This window comes from Empidonax traillii, unplaced genomic scaffold (assembly GCF_003031625.1).
Source record: "Empidonax traillii isolate 1590-97213 ecotype Southwest subspecies unplaced genomic scaffold, ASM303162v1 scaffold3088:size21465, whole genome shotgun sequence".
NCBI classification, from domain to species: domain Eukaryota; kingdom Metazoa; phylum Chordata; class Aves; order Passeriformes; family Tyrannidae; genus Empidonax; species Empidonax traillii.
Genome location: NW_020958281.1, coordinates 5,869 through 17,255, shown reverse-complemented (window position 1 = coordinate 17,255; position 11,387 = coordinate 5,869). Strand labels below are relative to the sequence as shown.

The 11,387-nt window shown below is 60.8% G+C and overlaps 1 protein-coding gene across 1 annotated transcript; it reads left to right on the top strand.

Annotated features, from left to right (window-relative positions):
- The first annotated feature begins 70 nt into the window (after positions 1-70).
- RPRD2 (regulation of nuclear pre-mRNA domain containing 2) lies at positions 71-11,381 on the top strand. The gene is made up of 11 exons (XM_027910278.1): positions 71-293; positions 2,896-3,025; positions 3,294-3,394; positions 4,440-4,514; positions 5,654-5,706; positions 6,018-6,144; positions 6,498-6,673; positions 6,843-7,128; positions 7,425-7,691; positions 7,892-8,095; positions 8,712-11,381. The coding sequence occupies exons 1-11, from the start codon at positions 71-73 to the stop codon at positions 11,333-11,335; spliced, it is 4,266 nt and encodes a 1,421-aa protein (XP_027766079.1). The 3' UTR covers positions 11,336-11,381.
- The last annotated feature ends 6 nt before the right edge of the window (positions 11,382-11,387 follow it).

Genomic DNA, 11,387 nt, shown 5'->3' with positions numbered 1-11,387 from the left:
CCGCCGGCCCGAGCGGGAGCGCCGCCCCGCCGCCCCCCGCGCGCGGCCCGGCCGCGAGCAGCGCGGGAAGATGGCGGCGGGCGGCGGAGGCGGCGGCCGGGCCTCCTCCTCCTCCTCCTCCTCGGCCGCCGCCGCCTCGTCCGCGGCCGGCGCGCTCGAGGCCTCGCTCGACAGGAAGCTGCAGGCGGTGACCAACACGATGGAGTCCATCCAGGGCCTCTCGTCGTGGTGCCTGGAGAACAAGCGGCACCACAGCACCATCGTGTACCACTGGATGAAGTGGCTGCGCCGCTGTGAGTGCGGGCGCGGGGGGCGCGGGGCGGGGGGGGTGGTGGTTGCCGTGCCGGGGGGGCTCTGGGAGGGCTCGGGAACCGCCGGGGTCGGTGGGCTCGGCGTGGCTGAGCAGGGTCGTGCTCAACGCTGCAGAAAAGCTCGGGTGGGAAGGGACCTTACACCCCATCCAGTCCCACCCCCTGCCACGGGCAGGGACGCCTTCCACTAGCCCAGGTTGCTCCAAACTAGTCTTGGAGGCTTCCAGGGATGGGGCATCCGCAGCTTCTCTGGGCAGCCTGTGCCAGGGCCTGCCCACCCTCGCGGGGGAGAATTCCTTCCTGACGTCTGGTGTCGATCTCTCCTCTTCTACTTTGAGAACGTCCCCCCTTGTCCCACCAGCGTCACCTCGTCACGCTTGGAAGGACACAAAGTACCTGTGTGCACCTCAGCGGTGGCACCTTGGTCCTCCTGAATCCACGATCTCCAAAAGCTCTGCTGTGGGAGCTGGGGGACGCTGCCCTCGGGTCACGGGGCCTGCCACTGTGCCCTGCCCAGCCTGGCGTGGGCACCCTTGGGGTGCCAGGGCTGGGGTTTGTGCCCCGGAGGGGCAAGGTCGGTGTTGGCTGGAGGCTGAGCACAGCAGCCTCATCTCTGCTGCCGTGGGAGGGTCTGGCTGTTGTCATGGGAGTTCAAGGAAGCTTTGCTCGTGGGAACACAGAGCATTCCCATCCCAGAGCATCGGTGTGGTGTGTGCTGAACCTCTGGGGAAGTTTGGGGCAGTCAGGTTTCTCTGTCAGGGCCCTGCAGCAGAACCACAGGGTCCTTCTCCCCCCTGGATTTTGGGTGGTTTTCTTGTTGGTATATTGTGGGATTAAGGAGAGGAAGGTGAGATCCCAGGGGCCCTCCTGCCCTGCTGGCCTTGCCACCTCTCCTGGAGATCCCTCTCCCTGGGACACATTCCTTGCTCCTCTTCCCCCTCTCACTCCGAGTTCACAGCCTCCAAACAAACCCCAGCCTGTGTCCCCTGGGGATGTGCTGATTGCTCTGGACAGGGTGTCCCTTGTCACAGCTCCATCCTGGCTCCGCTCTTCCATCCCCCCTTCCCGAGCCACTGAACTGCTCCCACCTGCAGGTCCTTCGTGCCCTGATCCTGCCCTGGCTCCCGTCCCCTGCTGGGCTGGCAGCTCCTGCCCTGAGCCCTTGGCACCAGCCTGGAATTCCTCTTGGATTTGGTGGGATTCCTTCAAGATTTCCCCTCACAGGGATCTCACCTCCACACCCCTCCTTGTTTATCCAGGTTATCCCCCTAAGACAGACCTTGGCAGCGGCCCTGCTGCTGCTGCTGTGCCCTGACCGTCGGTGTTCTCTGTGGATCTTTTCCACAGGCTCCCTGTGGGCCCAGCATGGATTTCTCCCCCTGGGTGCTCTGGGTGTACCTTGGTTTATAACTCTGGGCTCCCACTCAGCTCTGCCCTGGCAGGGGCTGCGTTTGGTGCTGGGCAATGGGGCGAGTGGGGCTCCCTGGGCTCCACTCCAGGCTCCTCCCCGCCGTGTAAGTGTTGGATCACTTGAGTCAAAGGGTTTGTAGTTCTTTGAAATCAATTTCATGTTACTGAGCTCTGGGACCGTCGCTCTCTGCTGGTGGGACATCTCTGGGATGGAGGGAGCACCCAGTGAGAACTGGCACCGGAGCGCTGGCTTTGACTGAATCCCAGAAACCCCTCTGCAGTGGGCTGGTTCGCTGGGAGATTATCCAGGCTGGTGTTTTGGGGGAAGCTGGCTCCAGACTGTTTTGGGAAGCCAGGGAGCCCAGCCCAGCTCCGAACACAGCCCAGCTCGGGTTGGATTCCCAGCCCTGGGGGCAGAGCGGAGCATTCCCCGCTCCAGCAAACCCCCCTTGACCCGCCCTGTCAGCACGTCCAGGGCACAGGTTGTGAGGAGCAGCTCCTGGGGACGGGTCCTTGGGCCGCTGTGTTTGTGCTGGAAAAGCTCTTTCTGGGCTGTGGGAGCAGGGGCTGGGGGGCAGCAGCTGTGGGGGGCAGTGGTTGGTGACTCCTGGCTCTGCTCAGCGGGGCAGGGAGCATCGGTGCCGCTGGCAGGAGCTCGGGGAGGCTTAAGGACGTGGAACCCGTGGGGATTTGAGGATCCACCCCAGCTAAGCCTTTGCTGATCCTCAGCTCCACTTCCCCGCAGAGGAGGATCTCCTGTGGGATCTTCCTTTTGAACACACCACCTGTAGGTGGAGTGGCTTTCCCTCAGGCAGGGCTGGGGTTTGTGGGAGCCCTGGGTTCCTCCCTGGTTGGCTCTGGATGCCAGAGGCCGAGTTGCTGCCGTGGCTGGTTTGGGGTTTTTCAGGCTGTGAGTGAGGGGGGAGCTCACACCCGGGGCTCTGGACCGGGCAGGTTGCCGAGCTTCCTGACAGGAATCCTGGCAACCAAGAGAGCCACGAGGGTTTGGGGAAGATCTGGAAATGGAAGATTTCCCCTCCAGCCTCCCGTTTTGCCCGTTGGACCTTGGGAACGCTGAACCAGTCCCAAAAGCAGGACTGAAATGTGGAGATCGGAGTGGAGCTGATGTGATACTTCTGGCTGATGCTGAATCTGAGCTTTCTTTTGTCCTCAGCTGCCTTTCCTCACCGGCTGAACCTTTTTTACTTGGCCAACGATGTCATACAGAACTGCAAGAGGAAAAATGCCATCGTCTTCCGGGACACCTTCGCCGAGGTGCTCCCCGAGGCCGCCTCCTTAGTGAAGTGAGTGACGAACTGACGGGCTGGGCGAAGGCTGAATGGCTCAGAAAGGGGGGATCTTTCTTCTCAGACGTCTCAGACTCTCTAGAAACGTCAGCAGAACTTCAGGGATTCTGTTTGAAACAGCTCTGTGTTGGGGCTTCTCTCCCAGAGTGGGCTGGGAGTGAGCTGGGCTTTGGTCTGCACGGGGGACTGGTTGTGGGTCAGCTTATTACCTGAAGAGGTGTGAGGGAAGCCTGGCACCAACACCCACTGTGCCCTTGTCTTCCAGGGATCCATCCGTTTCCAAATCCATCGAAAGGATCTTCAAAATCTGGGAGGACAGGAACGTGTACCCCGAGGAAACCATCCTGGCACTGAAAGAAGCTCTGAGTAAGTCACTCACCCTTTGTGTTCCTCACCTTCCAAGCTGACACGTGAGCTCGCTGAGGGTGTGGGAACAGTCTGGGGGTCACCGAGGGGGATGAGGGTGTTTGTGCCTGGCACAGGCTGGAACGCAGCCAGGTGTGGTACGTGAGCAGTGCTGGGTTCTCCTGCTTCACCTCACCTGTACCTGTCCCAAGGCAGCTGTGAATCCTTCCACGTGGGCTGGAACTGCTCCAGCTGGGAGCAAACAGAGCGTGAGGCTGAAGTGCTCCTGCACGTCCTGCCCAGGGTGCCCTGGCTCTTCCTCTGGGTCCTGGTCAGCACTGGGTTGTTTTAACTTGAGTGTTGGTGGGGTAGCAAGAGGCAGAAGCAAAGCTGGAGGGTGAAGAGTCCTCGAGCTCTCAGGAAAGAGCCAGTTAAACCCAGGAATTAGCCAGTACTTGAGTACTTGAAGGAAATTAGTCCAGGTTTCGTCTTTATTCGTATCACTGAGAGCTAAAGGGGCTCAGGAGACCCTCGGGTGAGGTCTGAGGTCACAGCAGGAGGAAGGTGGGGTCTCTGGTCAGGCTGTGGCATGAGGAAAGGCTCCAGCTGGGTGTTGCATGCTGAGAAGTGAAGTTTGTGCATATGTCCAGTTTCTGTCACTTGAAAACAAAGGTATTTGAGGTTCCAGGTAAATCAGGTGTTGTGGCTGTTGTCCCGACGTGCACCCCTTGCCTGTTGAATGTTGAGTCCGTTACAGCCTCCCCTAAAGAGTCTGATTTTCGGATTGCTCGTGTTTTTCCTTTTTGCTGTGATTTTTTTGAACTGTCTGTAGCGTAAGGGCAAACAGAAACTTGATTTAAAAATGGCAGACCACCCCCAGGTTGCTGCATTCCTGAGTAAACTGAGGTTCTCTTGGGCATCCAGCAGCTCCTCTAAGGAAGTTGGTCGAGGTATTTTAAAACAAATTTCTGTTCACTCTTCCACCGTGCGAGCATTCGGCACCAAAAACCAGGTTCTGACAGGGATCCCGTAATGCCAGACTGCCAAAAATGAAATGTTTTTCCAGGTACCACTTTCAAAACTCAGAAGCAGCTGAAAGAGTCTCTGAACAAACCGAATAAGCCGTGGAAGAAATCACAAAGTAAGGAACCACTGTGAACTCTGTGCACTAATATAGAGATTGGCTGCTTGAGGAGCAGGAGGAAGGCTGAGGGCAGAGCAGCTGGGCTAAGGAAGGCCCTGAGATGTGCACACCGAGGAGGTGTTGGCACAAAACCGCTTGGTGAAGGAAAGAAGTGAGACAAAAGTAAGGGAGGAGAGCAGAGGTTGCAGACAGGACAGGAAGGAGCTGGTGGAACCTCCTGGAAGGTGGTGTTAGGCTGGTCAGAGCTGGAGAGAAGACAGAGAGAAGCAGAAGGTGGACGTTCCCTTCGTGCTCAGGAGCACATCTGCCCCAGCAGGCACCAGGAGCTGGGAGTGCAGGGACAGGACGTGGGAGTCCAGCTGCCCAGGAGAGAACCTCTCATAGACTGACCTTAGTGATCTCACCCTGCGGTCCCCACGGCGAGGGGGTGGCACCTCGGGTGTGGCGTGTGGGACATCAGCAAGGCCACCAGGCTTTGGAAGTGTTTATTGCTGGACACCACAGGCTGCCTTCCCAGACAGAACTGGGCTGTGTCCAGCGTGGATGGAGGGTTTAGCGCTTTGCTTCTCGTCAGCTGTTTCTCCTGTTTTGTCCAGAATCTGATGGATTTGGTGTCTCTTGCCAGCAGGACTCGTCCCCCCTGCTCTGTAACCAGGTGTCAGCACAGAGGGGGGACAGTTGTTAAGGCTCTGAGCGGGGTCAGACCTGGGCATTACCCAAGGGAGACCCTGCCCAAGGAAACCAGGGCTCCGAGTCAGCTCCAGGTGTGGCACTGAGGGAATGCCATTCCCTTCCTTGTAGAGAGCTGCAAATCCTCGGATAGGGCCGTTAGATGGAGACCCTTGCAGGGAACTTGTCTTCCTGAGGAAAAACTGTGCCCGGGAGGTGTTCAGAGCATGTTGAAACCCAAAATGAAAGAGCAGCAGTTGTCTCTTGTCGGCCTCGTCCCGACCCGGCTGCGTGTCCGGGAACCCGGAGGGAGCCCTGCATGGAGGGGAGGCCTGGTGGGTGACTGCCACCCGCCCACCTGCCCTGAGTTACCTCAGAGTGCCTCTCACTGGGCTGCCTTTTGGGACTGACTTTCCATCAGGATGCAGATCCTGCATTTCTTCACGCTCTTCCTTTGCCCCCCACAGCATCCACCAACCCGAAAGCTGCTCTCAAGTCCAAGATCGTCGCCGAGTTCCGGGTAAGTCTGCGAGTGGAAGTGTTGATGAAATGCGCAGAGCCCTGTGGAGTGAAAAAAGGGAATAAATGAAAAAGGCCTGTCCCTGCTCATAGCCATGACAGCCAGGAGCTTTGGGAAAGCTGCAGGCCCTGCCTGAACCCGGGTTTGCTGATGTGTGAGCTCTGAGGTCAGAAACCCAGAGGTCCACGTGGTTCCTGCGTTAACTGTCGCTTGGAAGCGGCCTGGAGCCAGAGCGGAGGCAGGGCTGTGCTGTTCTTGCCTGGAATGTGATGAGGATGCTTTTCCTGTTTGATTTTTTTTTCCCCCCCCAGCCCCAGTCCCTCATTGATGAGCTGCTGTTGTACAAGCGCTCGGAAGACCAGATAGAGCTGAAGGAGAAGCAGCTTTCCACCATGAGGGTGGACGTGTGCAGCACTGAGACACTCAAGTGCTTGAAAGGTAAAAAGCCCCGAGGGAGTGGTGGGAGCTCCTGGGTCCTCTTGATCCCCAGGCCAGAAATCAGAGCAGGGCTGGAAAAATGGCAGAATTTTGGGGCGGGGTTAAGAACCACCAGCCTCAGACTAGTTGGGTTTGAGTTTTTTTGTGGAAACCTGCAGATCCCCAGCTCAGAGGGAGCTGATGACTAGCTGAGAACCAGCATGCAGTGCTAGAGAAGGGCCTCCTGCTTGCTCCCCGTGGATCCCTGGGGTGGTCTGGGAGGGTGTGGATCTGCTGTCCCAGCTGCTGCCCTTGAGGTCACGCTCTGGTCTGGCAGCTGGCAGCTCATTCCTGTGGTGTCCCTCTCCCTCCAGATAAAACAGGAGGGAAGAAGTTCTCCAAGGAGTTTGAGGAGGCGAGTTCAAAGCTGGAGGAGTTTGTGAATGGCCTGGACAAGCAGGTGAAGAACGGCCCCTCTCTCACCGAGGCGCTGGAGAACGCCGGGATCTTCTACGAGGCGCAGTACAAGGAGGTCAAGGTGGTAGCAAATGTAAGTGAACCTTTCCTTCATCCTCTGCAGGGTGTTAGAAACCTGGAGGGTTAGGAAAATTGTTCCAAGTCCAGGGAATTGTTAGTGGTTCTCTCAAGGTGTGTGCTGCTTCCTTAGGGAAGTGACTGGGGCACGAAAGATCCCCAGTCCCATGTCCTTCCTTCCTTAGGCCTATAAAACCTTTGCCAATCGAGTGAGCAACCTGAAGAAAAAGCTGGACCAGCTGAAAGCAACACTTCCCGATCCCGAGGAGTCTCCTGTCCCTTCTCCCAGCATGGACGCCCCTTCTCCGACGGGCTCCGAGTCCCCTTTCCAGGGGATGGGGGAGGAGAACAGCACCCGGTCCCCGGCAGCCGGAGGCCGCAAGATGGTCACCCCGGAGCCTGCCACAGATAATCGGGATGTGGAGGACATGGAGCTCTCTGACGTGGAGGACGACACGTCCAAAATCATTGGTACGTCCTGCGGGAGCGGCAGGGATTGTCCTGTGGGAATTCCGGGACAAACCAGCCCTTCCCGGCCTCGTCTGGGATGTGCAGGAGGCACAGACCCCGTGCTGAGCTGTGGGATGGATGGGGCTGTTGGGTTGGACACAAGCAGGGAGAGGTCTCAGTCCCAGTCCCGCTGCGATTGTTCCCGTCTCCCAAACCACCCATCCCGGATGTTTTGGCATCAGTGGGAATCGGAGCTGATGTGCCCTAAGTCATTCCAGGGGTGACGGTTCTGCTCTTGTTCCCCCCCTGTGCTGCAGTGGAGGAGAGGAAGGACAAACAGGCTGCTCCAGCCCCGGCACCCGCCAAGACCGAGAGCGTCCCCAAAGCGGTCCCGGTGGCCACCGCGGCCGCCACGGCCTCGGGGACGGCGACGACGCCGGCCCCGACCCCTCCGGCTCCGAAGGCGGCGAGCGCGGCGCCCGTCCCGCCCGCCCCGGCGCTGGCCTTGCCCAACCTGGCCAACGTGGACCTGGCCAAGATCAGCTCCATCCTGAGCAGTTTGACCTCGGTGATGAAGAGCACAGGTGAGTCCTGAGCCAGGCCCTGGGCACTGTGGGCTGGTCGTTCAGAGCTTGAATTGTCCCAAAATAAACACGAGTGAGTTCCTGCTGTCCGGGCTCTGGCTCAGCTTCCTGAGCTCAGTGGTGTGTGTGTGTAAAACCTGAGCCAGAGGTGCTTGGGTTACCAGGGCAGCTCAGGTGAGTGGTGTGTGCTCCCGTCCCAGGTGTCAGCCCTGCCTCCAGACCCTCGCCGGGGACCCCAACCAGCCCCACAGCTCTCACCAGTGGCCTGAAGACTCCTGTCCTGGGGACCCCATCTGCTCCTTCGAATCCATTAGCAAACATTCTCTCCAAAGTGGAGATAACTCCGGAAAGCATCTTGTCGGCTCTCTCCAAAACCCAGACCCAGACGGCGCCGGCACTGCAAGGTACGGGCGTGGGTGTTGGGCAAGGGGCTGGTGGGTTCAAACGTGCTGCTCTGCCTGTCCCAGAGTGAGAACGGAGGCAGAAAAACTTCCTTGGGATGTTTCACACCTGTGGCATGTGCAGACGGGCTTTCTCAGGTAGCACACGTGTCACGGACCAGTGAGTTCTGTCACCGGTCCATTCTTCTTCCTGCCTGTGCCGTGACCGACATGCACGTACCTGGAACACTCTGTGTGAACGGGACAGGAGACCAAGAGGTCTCCGTGTTTTCCGTGTGCAGAAAGCTCCCAGAGGTTCTGCTCTGCTCTTGACACCTTGCACGGCTCACCTGGCCAGCAGGGCAGGCTCTCACACACCTGGCTGCCGACCAGGACGAGTTCTTGCCCAATTGACTGATGGAGTAATTTATATTTGTAGATCAATCTGAGCCTCTGGCAGGAGGTTGCACCTCGCTGGGTGCTGATGTCAGCACAGCCCAGCCCAGTCCTTTTCCTGGCTGGAGCCTGGTGGGGGGGGTTAGAGAATACCATCCACAGTGGAAACAGGGAAGTCTTTCCCTTGGCAGCAGCTTGGGGAGATTCGCCTCTCCAGAGTTCCTGATGCAGTTCTGTCTTCCAGGTTTGTCATCCCTGCTGCAGAGTGTGGCTGGAAACACCATCCAGTCGGGCGAACCCGCCTCCCAGAGCACTTCGGCATCGCCAGCCAACACCACTGTGCCCGGCATGAAGGGGAGGAACGTTCCTTCCAATCCGCAGTCCTTTATATCCAAAAGTTTTGGGTATTCTCCCAACTCATCCACCGCGGAGGTTTCCTCCACTTCGGTCAACAAGGCTCCCGTCGGACACGCCCCGGCGCTGTCAAGCTCCAGTTTTAAACCACCAACCAATTCCCTGGGATTTTCCAGTTCCCACCCTACCAGTCCTTCTTCCCTTTTGCCGACAGAAACCCCACTGGGTCAGTCGTCCGAAATTTCAAAAGCCAAGCTGGAATCAGAACCCCCTTCTCCCAGCCTGGAGATGAAGATACACAATTTCCTGAAGGGAAACCCTGGCTTCAGTGGCCTGAACTTGAATATTCCCATCCTCAGCAGCTTGGGGTCCAGCATGGCAACGGAGAGTCACACCCCTGACTTCCAGCGTGGTCCCACCAGCACTTCCATGGACAATGTGGACGGGACGCCGGTGCGGGACGAGCGGAGCGGGACGCCCACCCAGGACGAGATGATGGATAAGCCGACATCGAGCAACGTGGACACGATGTCCCTGCTGTCAAAAATCATGAGCCCTGGTTCTTCTACCCCCAGCAGCACGAGGTCGCCTCTGCAGGGCCGGGATGATGGATATTCCCAAGAACTTCCCAGTTCCGTGCACGGCTACCGGCCCTTCGGCCTAGGCAGAGAGTCTCCGGCCGGGCTGTACAAACCGCCTGCGGACAGCAGGGAGATTCCCTCCTCTTTGATGGACTCCTCCCAGGAGAAGTTTTACCCAGACACGTCTTTCCAAGAGGACGAGGATTACCGTGACTTCGACTACTCCGGGCCGCCGCCCTCGGCCATGCTGAACCTGGAGAAGAAACCCGTCAAGTCTATCCTAAAATCGAGCAAACTCCCAGAGTCCGCGGAGTACCAGCCGGTGCTGTCCAGCTACGGCCAGAGGCCGCAGGAATTCGGCGTGAAGCCGTCCTTCCCCCCCTCCATGAGGTCCATCCTGGATCAGAGCGAGGGCTGCGACCCGCTGGCCTCGTCCCCGGGCATGTTCGGGAGCTACGGCCGCCGGGGGAAGGACTCTGCCTCGGACGGGTCCCCGTCGCCCAGCAAGAACGACGTGTTCTTCGCGCCGGACTCCAACCACAGCACCCTGCCCAAGCCCGGGCTGCCGCAGAAGCAATACCCGGACTCGCCCCACGCGCTCCCCCACCGCTCGCTCTTCTCCTCCCAGAACGCCCTGCCCAGCCCCGCCGGCCGAGCGCCCGCAGCGGCCGGGGACAAACCCATGGGCTCTTCCATCTCCGCCACCTCCACCATCGAGTTCAAGAACATGCTCAAGAACGCCTCCCGGAAGCCCTCCGAGGAGAAGCACTTCGGGCAGATCCCCAAAAGCAGCTCCGGCGAGGGCGGGAGCTTGTCCGGGGCCGCCAAGGAGCCGCAGCCTCCCGAGGAGCACTATCGCATCGAGACCCGCGTGTCCTCCTCCTGCCTCGACCTGCCCGACAGCACCGAGGAGAAGGGGGCCCCCATCGAGACGCTGGGCTACCACAACGCCTCGAGCCGGGGCATGTCTGGGGAGCCCATCCAGACCGTGGAGTCCATCCGGGTGCTGGGCAAGGGCAGCCGGGGCCACGGGCGCGAGGGGAGCCGGGCGGGCTGGTTCGAGCTGAGCGGCGGCGGGAGCGCCTTCGACAACGGCCCCTCGGGCTCCTCGGAGCTGCCCGGCTTGGGCGGCTTCCCCGCGCCCTACAAGGAGCACGTGCCGCCCTTCCCGGAGAGCGTCAACAACTTCCGAACGAACAGCTTCAGCCCCGCCTTCGAGCACCACCTGCCGCCGCCGCCCCTCGCGCCGCCGCCCCTGGAGCACGGCACCCCCTTCCCGCGGGACCCCGTGGGGCCGCCCGCCGTGCCCCCGCCCGCGCCCCCCAAGGACCACGGCGGCCTCTTCCCGCGGGATCACGCCGTGCCCCCGCGCCTGCCGTCGGTGGATCACGCCAACCCCTTCTCCAAGGAGACCCCCGCCCCGCTGCCGCTGCCCCACGGCGTCCCCCCGCCCCCCTCGGTGGAGCACGCGGGGGTCCCGTTCCCCACGCCCCCGCCGCCCCCCGTGCCCGGGGAGCACTCCGGGGTGCCCTTCCCCGCGCAGCCGCCGCCGGCCGGGGAGCACGGTGGGGTCCCGTTCCCCGCGCCGCCCCCCCTGGAGCACGGCGCCGGCGCCTTCCCCAAGGAGCACGGTACGCTGCCAGGGACGCTGAAGGAGCACTTCGGGGGGGCGCAGCCGCGGGACCCCCTGCCCCGCTCCCCCCTGCCCCGCGAGCAGCTGGGGGCGGGGCGCGGGCTGGGCCCCCCCGCGCACCGGGACCCCGCGGGCCGCGGCTCCGTCCTGCTCCGCGCCCCCCGCGCCGACTTCCGCCCGCGGGAGCCCTTCGGCGCCAGGGACCCCTTCCAGAGCCTCAAACGGCCCCGGCCGCCCTTCGGCAGGGGGGGGGCCCCCTTCTTCACCCCCAAGCGCCCCTTCTTCCCCCCCCGGTACTGAAGCAGCCGCCCAGCTCCCGGGGCTGCCCTTTCACTTGGTTTTATCCTTTTTT

What these genes read in the sequence shown, in the direction of transcription:
- RPRD2 (XM_027910278.1), top strand. Translation starts at nt 71, where the DNA reads ATGGCGGCGGGCGGCGGAGGCGGCGGCCGGGCCTCCTCCTCCTCCTCC. An exon ending in GATGAAGTGGCTGCGCCGCT is followed by an intron (nt 294 to 2,895) that starts GTGAGTGCGGGC and finishes TTTTGTCCTCAG; the next exon opens with CTGCCTTTCCTCACCGGCTG. An exon ending in GACGGCGCCGGCACTGCAAG is followed by an intron (nt 8,096 to 8,711) that starts GTACGGGCGTGG and finishes TCTGTCTTCCAG; the next exon opens with GTTTGTCATCCCTGCTGCAG.